This window comes from Mixophyes fleayi, chromosome 6 (genome assembly GCF_038048845.1).
Source record: "Mixophyes fleayi isolate aMixFle1 chromosome 6, aMixFle1.hap1, whole genome shotgun sequence".
In the NCBI taxonomy this organism is placed as follows: Eukaryota; Metazoa; Chordata; class Amphibia; order Anura; family Limnodynastidae; genus Mixophyes; species Mixophyes fleayi.
The window spans coordinates 147,524,281-147,550,772 of NC_134407.1; the positions used below are offsets into that span (position 1 = coordinate 147,524,281).

At 39.0% G+C, this 26,492-nt stretch overlaps 1 protein-coding gene across 2 annotated transcripts; it reads right to left on the minus strand.

Annotated features, from left to right (window-relative positions):
- Window positions 1-1,789: 1,789 nt before the first annotated feature.
- On the minus strand, window positions 1,790-23,991 carry MTG2 (mitochondrial ribosome associated GTPase 2). 2 transcript variants are annotated; one of them, XM_075176758.1, is made up of 7 exons: window positions 23,931-23,991; window positions 22,024-22,239; window positions 21,293-21,440; window positions 9,837-9,952; window positions 8,369-8,587; window positions 4,507-4,645; window positions 1,790-2,581 (listed from the first exon to the last, which is right to left on the minus strand). In XM_075176758.1, exons 2-7 carry the CDS (start codon window positions 22,231-22,233, stop codon window positions 2,190-2,192), a joined length of 1,224 nt encoding a protein of 407 aa, XP_075032859.1. In that variant the 5' UTR covers window positions 22,234-22,239; window positions 23,931-23,991; the 3' UTR covers window positions 1,790-2,189. The 2 variants fall into 2 exon arrangements, with proteins under 2 accessions (XP_075032859.1, XP_075032858.1); XM_075176757.1 differs by lacking the exon at window positions 23,931-23,991 and adding an exon at window positions 23,781-23,905.
- Window positions 23,992-26,492: the final 2,501 nt, after the last annotated feature.

Sequence of the window (26,492 nt, forward strand, 5' to 3'; positions counted from 1 at the left end):
TTTGGCCCCGGGAAGTAAACGACGGCCGTGAGACCCCAGGATCTTCTGGATCTTGTTCTCAGTAAAAACGATGATTCTCACATTTAAAACAATAAACACTAACATACACTATATAATCTACTGATTACTCAGCTGGGCAAGACAGGAAAAAAAGAAGCTAGTGGAAAAGGAGGAGTTACATTATATAGCCTCAGGTGTGCTTCTTTCCTGTCTATGCTCAATTGAGTAGGATATTAACCCTTTGGTTAAGGCTGGCAGGGAGTCCGAAGATTAAATAGTGTTTTAGCTCAATTCCAGTGCAAAGGATCACAACTCAGTCAATCCAAGGATCTACACGGAAATGTGAAGCTCAGCTGTGATGGATTAACCAAAACTGAACGCTTATCTTGTTAATAAACACATCTTCATAGCACATTTTCCTTAAGAATTAAAACACTAGGTAGTATTTAAAAGAATTGGTCACCTAGACACAGTGGAGACAGCCATACTCCAGGCTGAACCATTATGTAGCCTATGAATTTGCTTGGAACTACTGACATGATTATGGCCCTGTCTGATTAATATTCGTGTGGTCTGATTTATGATAGACTGGCTCCTAGTGAAATAATAGGCTACATACTTATGAATATTCATTCAGCCCACAAAACAGCTGCCCCCACTGTGTGGGCAACAGGTCCACTTTAAATCAATTCCGCGTGATCCTCAGGATTTGAATTTATTATCTTTGTGCTGTATTATCTGGCACTCACGTCTACAGTCTTTTGTTTACCAGAAAACAGTTACCAAGACACAGGCAATAGACTGCCAAGCTGACCATATCCCCAAATACATAAATCAAACTGTCATTGGAATTACAGTGCACATGCCACATACATACACTGAAGGTAGCAATTTTGCGAACTGAAACAAAATTTGCGCAGTCTAAGGCAGTTGGTGGGAGTCACACTTCCCCGTGCCCATGTTTATTACTTGTTGTCTATATTGGGCACCCTGCTTTTTATGGGACTATATAAGACCTTTAATAAGCAATTGGTAGCAAATGGTCTAAGTGTTTTTTGCAGAAGATGTAAATCCTTTCGCTAATATATTTCAGGACCATCATACTCTATAGGAAAAATCAATGTGCCCTAATTTGTGTTGCAAATATTTTAAAACTAGGCCCTTTGCCTTAAGTAACTCAGACCCCTTGATATTCTCTAAGATGATCAACTTTAAACTCTTGTGTACCCAGGGTCAGAGGCAAAAAGGTCTGATATCTGATATAACATATATGTTTAACTCAAAACCCTTGCATTTGTTAAGCCCTCTTAAATTATATATTGGGAGGATCAATTAAAATTAACACTCTCTAGAGAACTATGGGAGAATACAAAACTTGTGTACAACTGTGACTAAAAATTCTTACATAATATTATTCAAATGATACTACCAGGGAACTACCTGATAGACTTTATACACCTTTCCCAGACAGTTCTCCTAGGTGCTGGAGCGACTGTTCACATATACTCCTAATGCAAATATATTGGTATTCTCCAGTTGCCCAATTTTGCCCCAAAGCACATACTTTTTTATGGAACCAGGAAAAGAGAGAAAGCGGATATAATGACATTAAATAATTCCATCAAAGAGAGATTTGAAAACATATATGTGAAACAAATTACTTGGAGTTTAGTTAACGTTCTCATCCAAATTTGTGATCCCTGGTACCTCCTACTAGTGTTACATGAAACCGTTAAAAGTGTTTTGCAATATGGCAAAATAATTACAGGCAAACCATTAGAGTGTTACATATATTTTATAACAGATAAAGAGAAATGTCCATGGACTGATCTCAATTTTAGCTCAAAAACACTTTAAATGATAATACTTTTTTTCCCAGTCACTGAAGTTTTCCTGCACATAAAATTAGTAAATGACATTTTCTGTTACCCTTTTCTAAAAAGACATGGGACATGAGTAGTAATTTCAAGTGAAGTTTTACATGGCCCATATCTACACTTTGTGAGAAGATTAAGTATTGTTCAAGAGAAAAACTGCAGGTGTATAAAGATTATGGAGATCAATTATCTTTGTAAATAAATTAGATTCAGTTATATTCCAAATAACATATATACAGAAGTTGAGCCTTAGGTCATCAAAACATTCTTCTTTGAGATTGATTTTCACCATTTACCAACAAAAACTACATATTACCAGCCCTTGTAAGGCTCAGCTTTCTTGCCTCCTGGTCTGTGTCCGTCATACATCTCTCTGAGATGTAGAACAAGTTCTTCTGCATTCTCCCCAGTCAAGGCAGACACTGCAATGATATTGCCTTCTACCTTTTGCCGCAGGAGCTCCAGGGTCTTCCTGGCATTTGGAAGGTCCAATTTGTTGGCCACTATGACATGAGGACGGAGGGGGAGATTCTCATCATACTGGCTCAGCTCAAACTGCAGAGAGTGCAACTGGCTCCAGGGCTCCGGGTGCATGAGATCAATCACATAGAGGAGAAACCGACATCTCTCAATATGCCGGAGAAACGAGAGGCCCAAACCCCGGTTCTGATGGGCTCCTTCTATAATGCCAGGGACATCAGCCACTGAGATGCCAATAACAAAGAGAGTAAAGGTGTTAAAAACACTGAGGGACACTGCAAGATTAACCTTCATGGGTGGTGGTGATGTAGTTCCACCTTTGTCAACCAAAATTGAGTACATTAACAGTAAAATGTCCGCATTATATTTTACACAAAGCCAAATCATACACAAAATTATACAAATGCCAAAAATTCAGGGAGTGTATAGTATCCTTGAATAATCTACAGTGAGGTGTGCTGAAGGCCCTGGTAAGTACCTTTGTCTAACCAGGGCCTTTCTCCTAATGTGTCCTAGACAACACAAGCTACACTGTTAGTCTGGGTACACACTACAGTGTTTTCAGCCGATTATTGGGCCAATCACACGACAAACAACTGTTTGACCCGATTAGTGTGTACGCTCATTGGATGTGATTTTTAAACCGGACTATATCATACAACGATGGAACAATGTTGCTCCAATTCTGCAGTGTGTATGCACTCATGACCGGCAGCATCCATAGATCTCTATGGAGTGTGCAGAGTCACGATCTTTTCAGCTAAAAGTTATGACAGATGAAGAGCACAGATCTGAAGGTAAATTGTCTAAAATGTGTTTAGTGTGTATACATGAAGTGGCATGCTGATCGGGACTTTTTTTTTTCTTTTAAATCGTTGGTAAAATCATTAAGGATGTTGCATTGGGAGAAATTTTGTATAGTGTGTATCCAGCCTAAGTGGAATGGACAATTCTGTTAATGCACAATAATGTTAATGCACAATAAATAAGTCACAATGACCACTCAATCAACAGGCAATGGAAAGGTTTTGTGTTACCACCTGCTGGCTGCAAGTGGTATTGCATCAGGAGGTTATTTCTATTTTTTCTAATGTAAATCCGTGGCTCTATTGCACAAACTGTCACTCTCAATAATCACATGTACCTCTTCATTGAGGCTCTCTCTACAGCACATGCTGAGCAGAAACCACTACTCCACACCTACAGGTTAAATACAGGTGAGTTTCTGCCTCTTCTGCAACGTTTGGGGCTTCCTGGAGTGCTTAGATCAATAACTGTTGACTTTAGTTTTTCTTTTTTATGGAAATTACTTCTATGGTACTACTGACACCCCTGCCCTTTCTGCTTTTCATTATTTAAATTGGGACTTGCCTTACTAGGATGGTGTATCTGGCTTTGGTTTGTCCTTTCCATATTGCATATGCCTTTATATTACCAGATAAAATATTAGTTTAAAATAAAAGAAATATCAGCAGCGTATCGATTTATTAGGTGTCAATAATATCATTATGGAACAAAGTGGAGGGTGGCAATTGCTGAGATATAATGTTCTCTTTATTGGGGCTGCTTCTAGTTGGTCTTTATGCTCAGAAGTGGGTAATGGATTGTTCAAATGGCTGCTATTTAAATGGTTTTCTGTGAAGTGGCAGTTCCTGCAATGAAGATGCAGATTTATAGATTTAAAATGCAGTTAAAAGGTAGTGTTTTAAATCTGGGATTTCGGTCACATGCATCACTTGATAGAAGCATGCTGCCTAACCAGTAACAGAGCATACATTCCAATCACATGATTAGATGTAGAACAACAAGTTTAGTTTTCACAGGAAAGTTTTAAAAAAAATCATTAATGTCCCCTTTTATCTAGAGCTCACCATGCTTAATCACACACATGGCAAGTTAAAGAAGCACACTATGGGGAGGATTCAAATCGGCGCAAGGTCCCATAGGAGCCTATTTTTGGTACCTAAAACATTACTGATCTTTGCTCACACCTTGTAGAGATATGAGCAAAAATCAGCGATATTTTAGGCACTGTAACTGTGTGCACATTGCACAAGACTCCAAACAGGACCTTGCACTGAATTCAATTCACCCCTATCTGCTTCAAAGGCCCTTGCTTCGAAATTCCAGGGAAGTGTCTTGGACTTACCAGCAATCTGTTCATAATCTTGGTAGTTGATGATCCCAACGTGGGGTTTGAGGGTGGTGAAGGGGTATGCTGCCACAGTAGGACGGGCATTTGTAAGAAGGCGCAACAGAGATGACTTTCCAGCATTAGGAAAACCCACCTGGAAAATTGGAAATTGCAGTCAATGTCATGGAATAGAGGCCACACAAACATCCTCTTTGGAATGTCATTAATGAGTGCTTCATTGGGTCCATTAGATAAACCCTGGATGGCCCAGCAAGCTGTGCATCCAAGGTAAGTAGGTTTTTATTTTTCCATCAACTCCACTTTTAAGTGACTTTTATTGTACACTAGACTTTATTTGTATGTTTTAAGGAACGGTGTTTATGCACTGTAGATCTAGAGTCAATTTATAGAATTAGGTCTTTAAAGGCAAGAAGCTGATTTACTAGAGTTTTTTTTAAATCAAATATAAAAGATGGTGGATTTAAGAAACCAGAATATGCTGAAAATTAGGACCATTCTGGTTTTGTTTGTATATGTATGATATTCTAGTTTGTTTATTATTCCAGAATAAAATGCAAGTGTACTTTCCAATTTCCTAAAGAGATGCCTAAGAAGCCAAACTCGGTAGTTATGGGCCTCATCTTAGGTAAAATAATAATTGAAATTAAATTTACATGATCAGCAAGTAAATGGGAAGTTTGTTTCAGGCTGTAATATTCAAAATAATTCCATGTACATATGCTGCCCTTCTATATTTCAAACCAATCTATGAATATTAACTACAGTGGAATTTGTTGGCATACAACCTGAATGATAGCTGCGAATTAGAAGCTGAAAAAACATTATTAATATGTACAGCCAAGACCTCTGCCAGGATTTTACTGTTGGAATGTAATAAATTAAATTGGACAGAATGATGCATGATGTAACAGATCCTTATCTATCTTGGGTATAAGAATAATTGAATCATTGCACATAGATTTTGGTAGGTATACAACCCAGATTTAAAATATACAGTTAATGTGGAGACATAATATCATCAAAATCCTTATACATCTCATTAGGAACTCCAACAGGACCAAGGGACTTCCTTAATTGGAAGCATTTCAAGTGTTCTTAGTAATTCTTCCTTAGTAATGAGACCCATCAGAGATTACCTCTTCTTGAGATATTCTCACAAACTGGTCTTTAAAACAGTAAGTAACCAATTCTATCTCTGCTGTACAATACTGCTATAATGTTTGACAATACTTAAAAAATTGGCATGTTAATGAAATAGTGTTCGAGCATAAGTAAAATCCTCTCTTTTAAATCTGTAGACTGAACAGAGGCTGTATGAGAAACCAATTTAACTTCCATCTCTACAAATAAAAAACAAATTGTTAAGAGAAAAACTTGATATAAAAATTGTCTTCAATATAGTTAGTGTAGGATTAATTGAGCATTTTCCAAGCCAAAAGTGACTGCGAAGAAGCAGTAAAGACATATAATGCGTCACTTGCTGTTTCATGTGATTTAGTGTAACAAGAAAATTGATGTTTAGGTGGATTTTAAAGAAGGTATCTGTAAACAAGTCCAAGCATAGATACCATTTACCTAAATGATGATACAAGTTCTGTTTAGAATACTTCTGAACAATATTTAGACATAATGGTACTAGACACTCCACTGATAACACTAGAAAATGTGGATACTGAAACATAATTCCTGTACAAGTATTCAACCCTGCAGTATACAGAGACAGTATACAGAGCCGTGCCTAGAGCCCAACATCACCTTCCTCGCATCCCATAGAGCTTCAGGCTGGCAGTGTGGATGTGCCACTCCAGGAGACATTCCAAAGCTGCACCTAAGGGTGGGATTAATCTGAAACAACTGCAGCACGGTGGCTAAGTGGTTAGCACTTCTGCCTCACAGCACTGGGGTCATGAGTTCAATTCCCGACCATGGCCTTATCTGTTAGGAGTTTGTATGTTCTCCCCGAGTTTGCGTGGGTTTCCTCCGGGTGCTCCGGTTTCCTCCCACACTCCAAAAACATACTAGTAGGTTAATTGGCTGCTATCAAATTGACCCTAGTCTCTCTCTCTTTCTGTCTGTCTGTGTATGTTAGGGAATTTAGAGTGTAAGCTCCAATGGGGCAGGGACTGATGTGAATGAGTTCTCTGTACAGTGCTGCGGAATCAGTGGCGCTATATAAATAAATGATGATGATGATGATACACCCAAAGATTGCATCCTGGGGTGCAAAACCTTGCAGCTGACAAAATCCAGAAAAGGCGTGGACAGACAACCACGCAGTGGCCCAGAACAACTATTCCGCCAAAGCAACTAGGCGCTCCACCAAGGAAGCACTAATTGGGTAAATGAGAATTCAATCCAACTGGGACAGCCCCTCAAAGTAAGCCAAATGAACAGTATTGTTATCCAACAACAAATCAGTGCGCATGTGCCGGCCATTCATGCTTGTGTACACTGAATAAAAAAGGCATTTGTCATGACCAAACTAAGTTGCACGGTCCACGTAGCATCTGAAAGACCAGAACACAACCAGAAGGTGCAAAGAACAATAGAAAATGGAGATTAAGACAAAATGATGGAAATATTCCTTGTATGGAATATAAGCATTCCATACAAGGTAGTAATTAGGAGAGGAATGGTTAATCACACCTTCATCTCTAATTGTCTGCCCAAGTCTATGGGAAGAAACCCCTGAGCCGTAGGATCATTGTTTCAGTAGCCTCATCGTAAAAGCAGACAACAAATAGAGCAGCACCAAAGAGAACCGACAGCCATCAATATGAATAACATGGCTGGTGTGGCCAATCTAGAACCACCAGAAGCCTGAGTTTTAGCATCCCAAAAGTGTACAGCCAATAGAAACATCAGCCCTAGGCCGGAACTCGTGGAGACCCGTGGTCAATTATGCTGCCTTCATCTGAAGGTCATGAATATGCAGTCCAATGACATGATCAAACTGAACAAAATGCCTACACTTTGAACACTTAATGACCCAGAGTGAGGCTGCTCCGTTGTTGTAGTGGTTCTAAAGAGGCAGGCAATAGGAGGAACAACCCTTGAAGAGGGCAGGCATTAAGTGACTTTATTGATGGTAAGGGGGGAAAAATTTAAATAATTTTCTCTCAATTGGAACTTAGAACGCAGTACATCTGTTTCCTCTGTTTTGTAAAATGTGGAAATTAGAAAAATCTGTAACCGCATGCTTTGCCAAGCCTAAAGTCTGCAGAACCCCCAGGACTAAGCTGGAGCCATCCACGATACTATAAGTGTTCTTCCCCTCAGCCTTGTGAACTATCTCCCCATGCTCCTTGGAGAAGAGATGAGAGTTAGAAAACTTCTGTATAAGTTCAGGAACATGCCTCTTGCCTGTTTTCCTCTGGGGGAGCTAAGGAGACGTTCCAATGAGGACGCTCTCACCCCTCTGACTAGCAGAATAGACCTGCCAACATAAATTTATAGTTTTGTGATCCTCAGTGCTATGTCCGCAAGTGATGCTCTCTTCTTAAAGGAGGCCTGTGCATGGTGTTTCCTGATGTTGAACTATATTCTTAGGAAGAAAATATCTGCTCGGTGCTAGGGGGATATCAGAAAGCTCCGTCGTACTGAAGCCGGCTCCCATGGGAGGGGCATAGTAGGGGAGGATCTATTCAACAGTTTATGTTTTAAAGTGCCCTAGCTTCCATTCCACGTTCTATACCTCCAATGGATTCAGAGAAAAAGAAATAACAAATATACCTGCTTCATCCATATGAAAATACAACATCTTAAAATTAGAACGTTTTATAAATATGTAGAAAGTTCTGCAGATCTCCAGTTACGAAATACATAGAAAGCAATTATGAGGACTGTAAAAGCTCACCATGCCAGCATGCGCCATGGTTTTCAGTTCCAGCTGTAGGCAACGCTCTTCCCCATGTTCACCTGGTGTTGCAGTGACTGGGGCTCTGTTCTCGTTGCTGAGAAAAAAACGGTTTCCTTTTCCGCCAGAGCCTCCATGAGCAGCTACGAACTCCTCACCTGGTGTGGAAAGGTCCACAAGGACCACTCCGTTCTCTTTCACTAGAGTTCCAATAGGAACCTGACAATGTAGACAGACATAGCTTCAATACTAGCATGACATGTCATGTAATTACAAGCATCTCACACCATGGAGCTACAATTTTCTGCCACCATTCAAACTATGAGTACATAGTTCATCCCTTCAATTTACTGTCATATGCTCCTATACAGAAGAACAGAAATATTCCTTCTTATTGAAGTAAAGGAGGGAAATGATAGACATTACGCACACCAGAATGGACAATTTATAAAATAATATCCTAGGAGTAAAAAACCTTACAGTAATAAAATAAAGTTCATCAGCAACATGTATATAAACTAAACAAATACACATTTTCTGTACCAGCCAGAGAAAAATAAAAACAAATTTACAGATTAGCCTGTATATTAAAACTACAATTAATCTCTTTAGATGCAAAGCATCCAAGTGCACCAATCCTTGGTGTTAACAAGTAGGTATAGGGCCAGGAGGACATAACTAGGTCTAATGGCGCCTTTTTTCAAGACCACATAAATTCAGCATGTCATTCAAATAATATGCATCGTTGCCAGATAATTTAGTGACACAGTTTTGGTGGCAGGGAAAAGACCTGGAGAGACAGGTACAATTATTTTTTAGATTTGTTTTATACTACCTAAATTATTTTTTATATATATGTTGTAAAGGCCATGTCCGGGCAGGGGGACCCAATCTATTCCCCCCTCATATCTCCATAGCAACAGATCAGTTATAGCATTAATCTAATGCTAGCTGACATGTCAGCTAGTAATAGCTCACAATCAGTGATCTTTAAATGCAGAGATGAATTGGCTTTTCATTTGCACTGGCATAGCTATCTCCATGCTGTAGAAAGTCCTGTCACTTCTTAGGTTTCTGTGGCATGTCCAATGTTTCCATAATGGAATAGATAGCATTTGTATTGAACACTATGCGGTTTTTTTTCCTTTTAAAGAAAGTCCAGATTTGGTTGTTCAACGTTTAAACTAAAGATCTAGCTTACAAGAGGCTCATTTATTAAAGATGGCAGGTGACCATTGACAAAAGTGCAGTAAACAGCCAATCAGAATTTCCAGTGATCACCTTCAAAATCCTATTGATTAACAACAATTTTTTTCTGGACCACATTGCCTTGTCAGGTTTTGGGAAGAAATTATAAGTTGTCCTAATAGATGAAGTTGGGAAATTTCTACTTTTGTATTTGAAGCAGAGCACAGATACTCTCACTACACCCCTACTGCCCATTCCAACCATCACAGAAATTCCTAACCTTAATGTAGAGAATGTCTCCATTTCTTCCATAACAATTTTTGCTACGACCACGCTCCCCTTCAACTCCCTGGTACACAGGACTTATGGCGGAGAAAGACTTTACACAAGGATCCACTGTGAGATAAAGAGAGAAGGACATGAGGACACGGTCTGGAAAAATTCTTCCCTGGCTCACTCCATAAGTTTCCACCCTATTCATAAAATATATATTTTTTCTCGACAATGGTTTGCACATTTTAATTTTAATCATACAATCTAATTCACAAACAATATTTTCATTAGCCTACCTGTAAACAGAGTAAAATTATATATATATATATATATCTACTATATAAAAGCCTAGTGGCGTGTGTCTGTGTGTGGAAAAAAAAAAAAAAAAAAAGAACAAGCTGCAGCGCCACCTGCTGGGTGAAGTTATACACTGACCTACTAAATTCTTAGTGTGTGTGGGAAAAAAAACTCAGAAAGGGCTGGAAATTTGGTATACTAAGATGTTTTTAATTTGTTAATTTAATTTGTTAATTGTTAAAAGTGTTTATAAAGATTTTAAAAATATATATATATATCTTGAAGGAGAAGTGACAGTTGGGAGTGGTTGGTGGTTGCCGGGGGTGACAGAGCGAGAGGAGTGCGATACTCAGGACCGCTGAGAGAGATCCCTGTGTCTGGATAGACATCTGGATAGAAGTGGCGATAAAGATGAAGGATGAGGTGATGGAGAAAAAAGATGAGGTGGTGACATGTGGACAAAACCACGTTAAAAAAGGGCGCTTGTGTCGGGAAGTAACGCTCTTCCCCTGAGGAGGCCTGGACTATGGCCCAAATGCATGACAAGAACCTTTTTAACACCTTAAGTAGCTTGATTTGACTAGAATGCATGAGTATCATGCACGGGTTAACTTGTATATATATATATATATATATATATATATATATATATATATATATGTGTGTGTGAATGTTGAAATTTTAAGCATGCACAGAAAATAATTCCTAATTCACTTGGGTTTACTGTAAAATAAATGTTAATCCCGGCAATAATGTGAAAGTTGGTCATATGGGCCAAAACACATGTGGTGCTGAAGGTAGTTGAGTGTTTTCTTCAAAAAGTTATTTCTTAATCAGTCTAGGGAGGCGGACACTTGTTTTCTGCATTAGGTTTTTTTCTCACAAAGTGCTTAGAAAATACAGTTAAGCAACACAACTGCCAATGACTTTTCTTCTCTTCCATCCCCAGGTATGTACATCGACTGCTGCATTATCATTAGAACTATGCCATCCTTCCCCCTTCCTGCAACATACACCATTGTCCACATAACTTCCTTCCTCTGCCTCTCCCAGTGGACTGAATACACTATTCATTGGGATAACTACTGTCTTGATCTTGTTTTCTCTACACCACTGGTTCCCAAACTCCCTAGGGTGCCTCGGCAATCTCACAGGGGTTCCTCTGCCAGGGGTAAGAAAAGCGGGGGACTACTTGGTAATTATTTTGGATTAAGGGTGCCTTGAAAAAATTATGGAGACCCTAAGTGTACTTTGAACTGAAAAAGTTTTGGTTCCACTGCTCTAGACTATGCTCATTTTCTGATTTCCTTAACACTCCTTTCTCCCCTCTCAGATCGCCACTGGAGGAGAGCTACAAAAGCAATTTGTATATTTTCTCATGACAAAAAAAAAGAAAATGTGTTTAATGGGGAATTCTGTGATTGGTTTGTAATACAATTTTAACTTTTATTGATATTCATTAAAACAATCATTTGATCTATTACTGAATCAACATGGGTAGCAAAATATTTAAAACTATAAGTGAATTAGTGATTGTGCAGAAAAGTGTTTTTAAAATAACAGTTGTAAACTGTTAAGCCTCGTTTCTGTATGTATATTTAACAATAAACGTATAGTTCTGAAATATTTAATCTCCTGCTTTTAATTAAATTAATGTGAATCTTTTGTCTCAAATTATGTATATTTTTGACAATATAATTGCACTTCCAGTGCTTAGTAAATTAATATGTTCTATTTCTTTCATACAGATACATTTTATTTCCAATTAGCTATAGCTATATCTAACCTACTGTGTTTAAACACTAAACCTGCTGGGTCCAGACATTGCCGCTTTAAATTATCATTGATCTAAGTGGCGCAGACATCAAACTGAACTGCCAGAGAGTTGTGTCTTCGGAATCAGTTGCTATCAGCATGCCGGTGCCATTGGACATCTGGAGCTACGGTTTTCAGGTAAGTTTGTTTTTTATTGCATTCATTTTTTTATGGAATTTGATTTTTTTGTAGGTATGAAGCTTGTCGGAATTGTCGTCAGCGGTAAAACGATTAACACCGTACCTACTATTGTAGGCCAGATCTAAATACTCTCTCCATGTAGTTTCACTATATATTTTTTTAGGGATATTGCTTGTTCCCTATGTCACTCCACCACTCTTCGATCCCTGAATAATTGGTAATATACTAATCTTGGATGACTGCAATCCACTCTATGGTGCCATTGAAGAGATGACCTTTGATATCATATGATTTTCATTAAGCTATTTCATTCATACACAGGGTCATCCATTCATTCATTCCATTCGAGTGGTGTTCCCAAAGTAATTGTTTAGCTGGAAATTACTATCCTATAGAGTTGTCATTTTAACTTGAGATCTAACAATTCATTTATAAATGATATCAAGAACAAACGCATAGCGAGACGAACGATGACACGTGTTTAGCTACATTAGCTTTTTCAAGGCAAACTGCGGGAGCTCATTGATTGGCCTTTTATAGTCAATGATCACGCCACTACTATAGAGTTTGGATAACAACCTATCATATTCCATCAGCAGTCGCTACAGAAAGGTTATAATAGTCTGCCAGACCAATCATCATTCAACTACAGGTCTGTCCCATCCCTCTTTTCGTTGGTTTATCTTAATCATTAAGACATATTATGTAAACAATTCGGGTCACTATGGTATTAAATTCTTTATCACCCAGTAAGTTCATAATCTTCATTTGGTTTAGTATATTTCATATATGCGACAAGTTTAATTCATAAGGAAGGGGGGAGTTATAATGTAATGTATTGTAAGTTATTTCAAGTGGTATTATCCCCAAAATCTCCACTATGTACTCATCATTTTTTCTCTAATCAATACAGATACTACAATTCCACACATTACACACATTACACATTACATTTGCAAATGTAAAATTTTTGAATTTTACATTTGCATAAATTCTTTAGAACTATTTTCATTACTATCTAGTGGTTCTTGTGCACTGTTTTCCTATCATCCACACTTTAGAGTCATTAGTTTTTTCTTTCATTGGATAAATCAATGATTCTCTATCTCTAATATTGACTGAATATGCTGCCCTATTAATGATGTTATTACCATATCCCCTTCATTTTAATATAGTTTTTAATTCTTCAGATCTCTTGGTAAATGTCTGTTCATTCAAGCAATTACATTTCATCCTTAGCATTCCTTTCGGAATTCTCTTAATAACGGGTGGAAAATGTGCATTATGTGATTACATATTGCCATAAGTGTAAGTCAACGAACCTACTGGCATTCTCTGTTAATCCCCCTACCCCTGGGAAAATAGGTATCCCGGGTGTTTTTTAAATGTTTATGGATTTTAGGAAATATGTATAATGTTGGTATCCTGGGATTTTCTAGCCGGAGAAACTTGTAGTCAGTTTTAGAAATTACATCCTCTCCATATGCTGTGTTTACTAAATGAGTATATATTGTCAAGAAATTGGTTGTAGGATTGAATACAAGATGTTTATAGCATCCTGCATTCAATTGGTGATAGACTTCTGCTTTGTATTTTGAACAAGTTCACAATACAATGTTTTTCCCCTTATCGGAGGGCAACTCAAAATCTCATCATTACTCAGATTATGAGTTTTGTATTTGGATCTCAGTAATAGTTCATCCATGTCTTTAGACAACAAATCCCTGTTCAATTTACCCTGAGGACAACTATATGTGTCTGGGGAGAATGATGATTTTTTTTTCTTTAATTGGGTTATAGCTGTAGCTGTATTCATATCTGCATTGGATATCTTGGTCGGTTCCTCCAAGTTCTTCTAATATCCTAAGGGCTCCATTATCTTCTTCTGTTTCAACAATCAATTCTCCCAAGTTATTCTCATTAGTATTAGTTCTTATAATATTATCTTTTTTTCTGTTGTTATTAAAAAAACTTTTTAAGAAGTTTCCTGGAAAATAATATCAAGTTAAGAGAAGCTTAAACCTCTACTTAAAAGATTGATATGAAGGAGAGTAAGGTTTTTATCAAATAAATTGAGCACTCTTAATGTATCCTCTAATGTCTCAATCGCCTGTTGCTCCATTGATTGTATTGTGGGGCTTCCTGTCCTTTCATCTGTTTTCTCTGTCTCTTAAGACTTCTGTCCCCCACCACCCTTCGTATCGGTTTATATTAATTCTACCTACTCTGTCTAGATCTCTTAAACTCCTTCCTAATAAAATCTCTATCTCTAGGTGAGGTGACTGAAATTTCACCTTCCGAGGATTCAACTTAGGATGAACTATGTTACAGTGGATTGGCTATATTTCCGTGTATCCCATTTAAAAATTTTATTTTGTGTATAATCACTTCTATCCCATGTGAACTTATTTCTTTCCTATTATTGACTTTTTGCACAAATCTAAATCACTCTTAAGTTTTTCATATGACTTTTGAAATTGATCTATGCCTTCAAATTAATTCAGTTTATCTCAAAGTTGTGTTATTGACTCAATAGAAGACGGTCATGTTCATGAATTCATTAGAACACTTGAGTAGTGTAAGTTCCCACTCCTTTTTCAGATCTTCTGTTACCAGTTCAAAAGTAGGATACAGCTTGGGTCTAACCCTGCTTGGTATCATCTTTAGTCTCATAATTATTAAACATATTTCAATATGTTTTAGTTTGTTTATACATCACATTCTAATTCCAGAAGATGCTCAGACAAACCTCTGACACATCCTTCCTTTTCAAGGGTGTCTGTTAGAAAATCCACTTCTATACTTTTGAACCAGAAGATGCCATCTTGTCTAATTAGGTCAAGTCTATTATCTAAGAAATGATGAAGCATTTAAATTATGCATCTACTTCACCGAATAGTTTTCTTATATAACAAACTGATGCTAGTGGGAAAAAGCAGTGAGTCTAAGCTCAGTCATTATTCAAACAAGCAGTGATTACTCCTATTCCAAAAAAAACCTAAATTCTGTCCCAAACTTTCTCTCAAATAACCATCCTATCCCTAAACTTCCATGGCCATCCACACTTCTCAAGAAAATGGCCTATACTAGCCTCACACGTTTTCTTTCCTCACACAACCTATTGAATCCTCTTTAGTCAGGCTTTCGTTCTCAACACTCCACAGAGACTGCATTAACTAAGGTTGTCAATGATTTGATCACTGTTAAATCTAAAGACCATTACTGGCTTCTAATTCTCCTGGATCTCTCTGCTGCATTTGACACTGTTGACCACTCTTCTCCTACAAAGGCTACACTCCCTGAGCCTTCAAGACACTTTCCTATACTGGTTCTGATCCTACCTATCTAATCGCTCTTTCCTTGCTAGTTTCTCTGGATTCACCTCTGTTTCACTTCTTTTATCAGTTGGAGTACTACAAGGCTCAGTACTAGGTCCTCTGTTCTTCTCCATCTACACCACTACTCTTGGAAAACGAATAAGGTCCTTTGGATTTTAGTGTCATCTCTATGCGGATGACACACAAATGTATCTATCCTATCCTGATCTCTCATCATGTGTGTTGTCTCGTGTTACTGACTGTCTTTGTGTCATTTCATTTTGGATGTCCTTTCTCCAACTCCAGCTCAATCTTTAAAAACAGTGTTAATAATATTCCCACCAGCCAACAGAAGTTATCTACCCAACATTTCTATTTCTGTTGACAACATGACAATAAATCCCACCCCATAATCCAAAGATCCATCATGTTTTAATTTGTTGTGCATGAAAAATCCAATTTAAATATGTCACTATTAACATTATTTGTATAGCACCACCATATTCCGTAACGGTTTCCAGAAAATACTGAATCATTCCCACCAGTCTCTGACCCATTGGACAAGTCTAAAAGTCCCTGCTACATACACACAGGTGCATTCTGTCAGACACTACTTAACCTACCAGTATGTTTTGGATTGTGGAAGGAGAAACCATAGCGCCTGGAGGAAATTTTCACAAACTCCACAGAAATTGTGCTCTGGTCAGAACTGAACCCATGGCCTTAGTGCTGTGAGACAGCAATGCTAACCATTGTGCAACCCATGTCATGTGAGTAAATTTCATTATAAATTTTGGGGAAAGAAGGCAAAACATACCCCTAAAAATGAACTCATACATAGAATGTAAATGTCAAGTGCAAGTTATCATTAATACACTTAAAACTATTTTCTACATTATAAAATCACAAAAATAGGATTTTTGTACTTACTGTAAAATCCATTCTCTGCATTCACTTAGGTGACAATGCATAACTATGGGGTATAGAGGGCTCTGTACTTTGTCTGGCTTACCCCTCCCCGTCTATGTCCCTTCCACTGTATGTATTCGGGTTTTTTTTACTGAACAAAGTACGTAGGATATGGCTGATATAAACTACAAAACAATAGCAACACTAAACCGTAAAAAAGATTGAAGAACAAAAGGGGTGGTTGTGCAGTATCCCCCAAATAGATTCAGAGAAATTTTACAGTGAGCACAAAAATCCTCTTTTCTCATTCATCCTATTTGACGGACCACTCCTTAACCATGGGTTGTTCCACAGCTGCCCCTAGATGAGGGTACGCTCAAACACAGCTTTAAACAAAAGCTGACATTCTTGGAAACAAAGACATTGAACCTATAGAATTTAGTGAGTATCAGGACCAGATTGCTACTCAAGGATACATGCCATGCTGACCAGGAGGCACTCACTGATCTGGTAGAGTGGGATGCAATTTCATCCAGGAGATAGAAACCTAACAAACTGTAGCTTTAATCCACCTTGAAAACAGTCTGTTTTGTTGCCGGCCATCCTCTATGATGCTTGTCATAAAGAACGCTATCTGTTCTATGTAAGGATGATTATCGGTCTCATAAATCACCATATACAGCAGACGGAGAGATTCTTCAATTCTAGATGCTAGATCCTGGCCTGAATTTTAGACACCACCTTAGGCTAGAAGGAAGGCTTGATGCGCAGAACAGTTCTGTCACTGTGAAACACAAGATATGGTGACTTGCAAGACAATCAGACACCATTCCAACTGATGTAATTGCCAGGAAAAAGGACACCTTCCAGGTTAGGAATTTTAGACCAACAGATTCAAGAGGCTTGAATGGCTTCTTCTGCAGCACAAAACGGACAACGTTTGCACAATAAGAACACCCTTTTAAAAAAGTCTGGACCTCAGGGAAACAGACCAGTTTCCTCTGAAAGAAGATAGATAGGGACGACACTTTGGCTCTAAGAGAAGCTAATCGCATCACACTGTCTAGGCAATCCTGCAAGAATGACAAAAAAAGTGCCAAATTAAAGGAAGAAGTATGAAGTCCTTTTCTCTCACACCAGCCCAAGTAGGTTATTCACACTCTGGTAATTTTTAGATGATGGTTTTCTGGCCTTGATCATGGTCTGAATGATGTTCTCACACAGTCCCTTAGCTTGAAGAATCATGGCCTCAACAGCCATGCTGTTAAAGCTAAGTTTTGGTGGTAAAATAGGCTCTGACATAAAAGATTCTCTCTTAGAGGCAGCCTCCATGGTGTGTCTTTAGAACTTAAGAAAGCATAGAAATCGAAAGGAAGAGATACACCAGTTGGTACTTATACTAGGAAAGCCTTTGGATCCCTGGCTCTTGAGCAGCACTGAGCTACTTTGTAGTTCAGTCACAAGGCCACCATATTGACCTTCAGTTGCCCCACCTCTCCACAATCTGGTAGAAAACCTCCAGGTGTAGAGACCATCCCCAGGATGAATGGCATGCCAACTCAAAAAGTCAGCCTCCCAAATGTCCACCCCTGGGACAAATACCGCCAAGATCACTGGAACATAACGTTCAGCCCAGCACATAAATTTGGCTGCCAGAGAACTCCTGGTCCCCCTTAAGTGGTTTATATAAGCCACTGCCGTGATGCTGTCCAATTGTTTTACTGACAGAACCATTCAAAACCACTCTGTGGCAGGTTCAGTCCTTTTTAAAACCAGTCTGAATTACCAGGTGGTACAGATGCCCTGCTCATCTGGCAAGGGCCTTCCGTGGGGTGCCCGACACTTGTTGGAGATGCAACCGGGGTGTTGGTTCTCTTCTGCATATCTGGTGGGATTGCCCTATGTTGCAAACGTTTTGGTCCCAGGTGGTGAGCATCACGCGGAAGCTGCTAGGTAAAGACATACCCAACACTCCGGTGTTCTGGCTGTTAAATAAAGTTGATATGCCCCTATCACTTTTTAAAAAATCTCTCTTGAAATTTATTATCTCAGAAGCAAAGGCAGTAATTCCAGTGAAACGGAGATCCACCATGCCTCCGAGTATTCGAGACTGGTCTAATAGATTGGAACACTATAGGGTCATGGATGAGATGCACCTGTCAACCACAGACTCGTTTGAAATGTATTATGCTATCTGGGGCCCATGGCTAAACCTTTTAGACTCTCCTGAGTCCCCGATCTCAAATTTGACTGATTGAGTGGTTTTGTTCCCACTTTTGCACCCGAAGATTGGCTTGGTTGGATGGTCCATCTGGATTTGTGTTGTACCAGGCAGATTCACAACCTACTAGGCTAACAGAGCTTTAAACTAAATTGAAGTTTTAAGTGAGGATTTTTTCTACACCCCCTCACCCAAATGTGGTTTCCCCTTCCCTTCTTTCCCTTTGTCTGTATGTTATTCGTAATATTGTTACTAGTAGATTTGTGTATGGTATGGCATATGTCTTTTACAGGTCTTTGAGTACATTTTTGGACTGGAGCCAGGATGTCATTCTTTCAGTATCAATAGCCTACCATGCAAATTTGTTGATTGTGCATCTATAACCTGTCTGTGTTTACAAAAACCCAATAAAAATTTAATTAAAAAAAACAAAACAGTCTGAGCTCAAGAATCTTTATGGGAAACTTTGCCTTCTCTTGGTTCCATAGACCCTGCAGTCAGAGGACCAGCATCACTGCTGCCTATTCTTGCAGTCTGGCATTCGTGGCATAATGGTTTAGTCCCAGATGGAGAAGGGATGGCATTTGCTGAGATGCCAGGTCAAGGTTGAACCTTGAGTAAGAAAACTCTTTGACAACTAGTGTCGAAGAGGAGACATAGAAAAATCATGCTCTAGGCTGAGACAAGACTGGACTTTTGATAGTTTATCACCCAGCCGTTTTATCTGCCAATCGTAAATGGTCAGGGGAAGAGGGCCATAGCTCTCCATTAACAAAAGGTCAATAAGGTACAGTATGACCGTTGCACTTTTTAACTTAAGAGTTGCCGTGTCTATTGTGAATACCCTTGGTACCAAAGGGTACTGCTCTGAACTTTTAATGAGATTTAACCACTGCAAAGCCAAATCCTCCTGCTCTTTCGGGACTGGGGCAATAAATCCTGACAAGGGACTGAATAGCTCCCTGGAGGGCCAAGTCTCTTGGCTTGGTCTCTCAGAAGTGGGGAGAAGAACCACTTTGGTGGAGACCACATGAGGTCCAAGATGTATCCTCTTTGTAGCGTGGGGAGGGATTCTGGCATGCAAACTGTTTTTCAGCAAGCTTGGAACCAGGACTCCAGCCCAGCCAAGCCTGCTTACTCCTTGGGTGACCGCCTAGTGATGCAAAGGACTGATGCGTCGCAGACATTTATTTTACTTTCCCTAAGAAAGAGGGACTGGAATTTCTGGCCTTTCCATTTAAAAACATTAACTGGGAAAAAATAGAATTTTTGTACTTGCCGTAAAATCTCTTTCTCTGAAGGAGAACCAATGGAGTACCAAACAAAGCCGCTCAGTCATATGGGACAGATTCCAAAGCTCTCTTGGAATCAGCATCTGCCTCCCAAGATCTTAACCACAATGTGCGCCTAGCTGCCACTGCTAAGAAAGAGGTTTTAGACAACCCCTGAACCACAAAACCAGTAAAAAACATATACCGGTATTTGTAATTGCAGAAAAAAAACACACATCAGACCCTGTTGGGGACTATACTCCAGTGACAGCTGCCCACCAGCATAATATGCCTCACTACCTGTTGCACCGCAAATTCTCCTCCAAATGCCGGCTGACAGGCTAGGCTACTGGACCACAAGCAGATCCGCCTCCACAACAGTCACGGGCGACCGGAGCATGCTGCCAACTGCAAGGGCGTGGGGGGTGGTGTTATGTATCCTACATGTCGAGGGTTTGTCTGACCACTAAAATAAGAGAGAGTGCGAGAGAGAGAACTGTAGAACACAATCTAGGTCAAAAGAATGAACTAGCAGTTCATCTATAAATATATAGCACAATGGCGTCTGTAAATAAAGTCAGTATTCAATGAAATAAAAGAGAAGAGTAACCCAGTGCTCCATATATAAGACAGGAGAAAGTACAGTGACAGGATAGAGTCATAAATTTCTGAAAGATAGCACATCCACAGACCACACAGTTTAAATTAAAGGAAAAATATATAATGCATGCAGAGAATCAGAGGTGAGGAGTAGGTGAGTAATGGCAGGCTTTCCTCCACAAAAGCCTACCTAGGGGAAAGTGCTACTGCTGGAAAAAAAAACCTTCCCAACAGGTCCATTCCAATCATGACACTGCCCTTAAAGCAGGTTCTCTTGCCATCTATTATCCCTGGTGCAGGGCTTTCCTTGTGCAGCCCCCACCTGCCCAATGCCCCGGCAACCAGAGGATCCCTGGTTGCTGTGTCCACCTTGTCATGTTCCTGTTCCTTTTGTAGAGGCAATAATCTTCATGGCACCGGGCGGACCACTGGCAGACCTGTCTCAGCATGGCTGAGCTGGAAGACACTGGGGCTTGTGCTGTGGCTCTTCGAGTGCATATAGATGGAGTCCCCATGTCCTTGGTCACTGATCTAAGCAGCTGACCAGATGAGCACTAAAATAAAAGGTGAATACTTCCAGTGTAAGGGGCATAGGAGAGAATAAGCCAGACAAGTATTAAAGTAGATAAGTGCCTTACTACCAGCACAGCGCCCTCTATACCTCAAGGTTAAGCAGTGCTCCCTAAATAGGATAAATGAGAAAGAATCAATAAAGAATAAAGAAAATTTAACCAGCACATAAATCTTGATTTTCTTTTACCCATCAATTTGGAGAATGCCACCCCCTCCACCCCCCAAAATGAAATGTCAGGACAAAATATAATATATATAATATATAATAATATCAATTCAGGTGTCAGCAAACAAATCCTCTGTTCTTAAGTCCCACTACCTTTGAATATAATGTGTCCTCCATTTCCACCATCTCCCCCATCTGGTCCTCCATACTCCTTCCGCGGTTCACTGTGAAAACAGCAGGCACCATCTCCACCAGCTCCTCCCACCACACGGACTTTGTGCTGATCAACAAAATAACGTTTCTGGAAAAAAAGCGGCATTTCGCAAACAGGTTCTCCAAACAACATTTTCATTCCCTCTCTAAACCAAAATAACATACTCCTTGTAAAGCTAACTTAAACATACATTATGGTTGTTAATTAGCTAAGTGTGAAGCCATTCCACCGCCTGTTAATTAAACTGTGAAGATTTTTCTTCTGGCGATTACTGTCCATCTTACTGAAATTTTGAATGCCTGCATTCCTAGGTGCACTATGAATAATCACAATGCTGATAGAGTTGGCAAAGCAGAATATGCATATCTCATATAGAGAACTGGTGAAACCAGGAAAGGGTTAATCTGACTGATTGATGCCAACCAATCAGATGATCCAGTAGAAGATCAATAAGCTTTAATGGCAGTCTTTGCCATCACACAAATGCAATTTCTATAGATCTCTATAGATGTATCTGCGTTATGTCTTAGACTAGACAAAGCAGCTCCTTAATACTAAATTATATTATAGAGTATATGTTCTACACCAAGATAATGCGATCTATAAATAGGGCATATTTTCTCTGTAAGATAGGGGTTAAGAGTAGTTTCTTATCCATGTCACAACTCACCAGCTTCTTCTCCGATATGTCTCCCTTCCTCTTGGCCATGTGTTGAGGCTTGGTACACATTGAAGAGCTAGTGGACAGAAGTCGGCGATGAGACACATGGCAGGACAGCAATGTGGTTTGAAGATGTTTACATTTGCAAATAACAGCTTGGCACAGTCGCAGCTGATCAGCTAGGACATGTAGCCGGGGCAATAACTGCAAAGTCAGCATGGCTACCTGTAAAATTAAACACAAGTTACGTCATGCAATTTTAACAGAATTTTATTTTAAAACAACATACAATTGTGCACATACAAAACAGATAACCACTTTAAAGTATGACGTTCCTATTCAATATTGCAAATATTACATTACTTATTTACATTGTAAGCACTTTGAGTCAAGGCCTTTAATCATGTGCCGTTATTGTAAGCTACAACTACTATATGAATGTATTTTTTGTATATGTTTTACATCACTTTTCAATATTATTTATAGCAGCAAGCTGACTTTTAGAGTCAGTGAAAATACTACAGGGACATCACCAGCAATATGGTCCCTGGATAATACAGTAAAAGCTTTCTTCCGGACATGCTAAAAGGAATGCAGCTCCAGTCTGCTAAAAGGATGCCAATTGACTACTATGATAGAAAATTTAAATGTTCCGTATATTTTAAAAAATCTTATACTTCTAAATTATATCTTCCACACACTTATTGCTAAGATACTTTGCCATGTTTTAAATGTGGATTGACATGGTTTTGACAGCCGTTTTATACACCTTGTCAATGCAGAAATGTAAAAAAAATGCTTTTCTGTCATGGAAAACACCCTTTTTTCTCCCAGATCTCCTCTTCCCACACTAAATCCTTTGCATATGTGCTCCCCAATAACTGTACCCCACTATACTAGTGTCATAATGTGGAATGACGGACGATTACTATGGAATGACAGCTGTTTTACACGCCATGTCAATGCAGAAATATCAATAGCAAGTTGCATTTCTCTCATAAAAACATATGCAAAGGATTTAGTGTGTGAGATTGAGGGATCTGGGAGAAATAAGGCTGTTTCTATTAGCAAAAGCAACTTTTTACAGATATTTCTGCATTGATATGGCGTATAAAACAGCTGTCAATCCTTAGCAATACCCTCATCATAACACTTGTGTACTGGGGTACAGGTATGGGGGAGCACATATGCAAAGCATTTAGTGTGTGGGATTAGGGGATCTGGGAGAAATAAGGGTGTTTTTATAAGTGAATGCAACTTTTTACTGATATGTCAGCATTGACGTGGTGTATAATACAGCTGTCATTCCACATGTAAAACATGACCAAATATCTTAGCAATAAGTGTGTGGAAGATATAATTCAGAAGTGTAAGATTTTATAAAATATACTTCAATGTTCAATTTGCTTGCTTTCATTATAGTAAATTGACATTTCTTTTAGAACGTCCCCTCTCTTCCTATATCAATCTGTCTGTATTTGAAAAAGGGTTTAAAAAAAAATCATTATGGTCTGAAATGTTGAATAAGTTTAATAATGACAGTGTTTCTGAAATTACTTTTATCCCAAATGAACTGGTGAACATACAGTACGAGTCTTTTGACGAGTTTATGTTGTCAGAAATGACAAACACACTGCTAGGTGCTTAATATCAAGCACATACTTATTGCTGTATGTCTCCTACGGCAAAAGAAAGTAAACTATGGCTATCATTCTATAGTGAAAGCATAAGTGTTAAAATGGCAAGGCATGCAAATACTTGCTTACTTCTGTTGCATCAGAGGCACGAATGGTTTATATTATTTCTGCCATTATCCATGACATACCAATATAAAATAAACGGCAATATAAAAATCGTCTACACAGCGTCACTTTATACACCTGTATTGAAACAAACAACTGTGACATGCGTCTCACCTTCCAGCTCTTCCCGTAAGACAAGCTTTATTTCCAGCATGCTGACACTTCTGTCTCTAATGCTGAAGTCATTTTGTTAGACAGACTTGCTAACACAACAATGAACCTTGATCTCCGGAAAAATGGCCGCCATAATACAAATACGAAGTAAAAGTTTGAGACATATTATTGTCAGTGTTCTCATGCAAGTGTGGCGTGTTAAAAAAAATCGGCATATGTAGGTCCATTCCCAGCATGCTCTTTCCAGTAGTTCAAATTCAGAATGTGCTGTATCCGTTCTCACAATCGCTTCAGTGCCGGCGGAGAAGATATATATGTATATATATACACACTAAGAAAATGTTTCACTTTACACAATTGACCTCCTCAGTACTTCTGACATGAAGATAGTACTAAATAGAAGTTCCACGTGAGGGGGCACTCGAGGGCCACTTTTAAATATCCACTTCGAACACTGAGTTTATATATATATATATATATATATATATATATATATATATCTATATATCTATATATAGATATATATATACTTTTTGAAACAACGTAATGATTTTAAGATAAATTTTATATTATGAAGATGAAAATGAATAGAATATTCATGAACAGTTTAGGAAAAACTTTGATTTCCACAAGAAGTCAGAACAAGGACTATCCAGTGCTATTGTTACAGTTTAAAAAATAACATGAAGAGTACAGCAAAGCGGGGGGCGGGCAAACAGCAGAAGATTTAAAAAAAATCACTTCATAATTTAACCTCTGTTTTGAAGCAGTTGGAGAGGAATGTCATACTTTGAAGCTATTCTTGAGATCAAACTTTCCACTGGAGAGAGCTCATATCCCTCCATACAACATCTTTGGCCTGATCCATTAAGGAAGCAAATGCCGATACACAAAGGACCCTTACATTAGCCTACGATTTCATTGGCATAGAGGTCTGGGAGTATGCGCGTAGTCGATATACAGCAGGGGTGCACCAAGCTCAAGCTCAAGCACTCGCAGCAATTCAAGCTTTGTGCATCTCTAAGAGACGTTTTTCTGTCGCATCATATGCAGCAGATAGAGGTCGGGGTAAGTGCTGATTGTTAATGTTCATGGCTGTGTATGCTAGGACGTGTTTGCAATCAGAAGCGTCCGTAAAAATGCTTTTTTTATTTTTTAACAATTGTGTGTGCTTTTGGGACTTTATTTTCCACATATGTATATGTATACGTATTACTCAATTATTATTCAACAAGAGACGTATCTTCAGATCCGCCCCTAATTGAATATGGACATGCATATGCCTGGATTACTCGTGATTTTAAGAATAATACAATTTACATTAGATTTGCGTGCCTCAATTAATCAGGCCTCTTATCTCTAAATATCCTGCGGACTTGTCTGAAAATTAAATTAATGAAATCCACCACTCCAGGGAAACTTTTCCCCACCTTGTGAGAAGACTGGAGTCAGAGTAAAACTCTCCCATTAGCTCTTTTGAATGAGATCCACAAAATGAAGCTGCAAACTGGTTTTTCAGAACTGTGCATTGGTACTGGAAAACGAGGGTTAAGCAAACTCACAAATTAAAAACTATCTCAAATCCACATTAGGACAAGAAAAACACGACAACTTGGCTATATTCTCAGAGCATGAATGAGCTTCTCAGTTCACTTTCTCAGATGTGATAAAATATCTTTTTCTCCTGCAAGAACCAAACATTCAGGATGTCTGCTTTTGTATCTTCTGCTGCTTCAGATCGATCCATGACCATGTTTCATGGTAAGAATCCAGTGTTTTTACTGGACATGGCGAGCCTGGTGTCATGGTACCGATACCTAGATGATATTGTCTTTATATGGGGAGGTGCTGAAACTGAACTATTGAGTTTTTGTAATTATCTTAACTCCAATGAGTCGTATATTGAATGGATGTTACGTTCAGGATGCACTCGGTCTAGATTGGCAAGGACCTAGCAAGGCACGGAGTCTCACAGCCCCTGTGTGACTGGATCACTGATAAATATCTTCTGGTATGAATTTATTTAAAGGAAATAGCGCAGGGCGCATATTTATATAATTGCATATGCACTTATTTTTTGTATTGTATATATTCTGAGATAGGAAATTGTTATTTCTGAGACCAGGGTGGAAACTATTTTTTCCTGTTTTCACCTTACTAAAGGATATGCCTTATTTCTGATGTAAAACTAATCCGTTCTCCGGCTGTCTGAGGTTTGGACCCAAGCTTTTCCAGTACCACTGCTCTGCCCGCTACCCAGCAGTCCTGGTTAGTGTGATAGGCCGGGGGGGATCCATCCACAACAACCCTGATCTATCGTGAGAGGTCAGGGGTACCAGCCCAGGTGCACCAGCAATGAGGTACGCTAGCAGCGTCAGCTACCCAGAAGAAACCCGGTTCTGGATGCCGGTATAGGAGTCCAGTGGTGGTAGCCTTTGTAAGCCCCTCCTACTTCGGCAAGAGGGCGCATTTGGGATAACGAAAGGGAACGGTGGCAAAGTAAGCCCAGCCGGTTCCCAGCAACAACAGACAGGGTGGCATAGGCGGTCCATCCTGTCACAC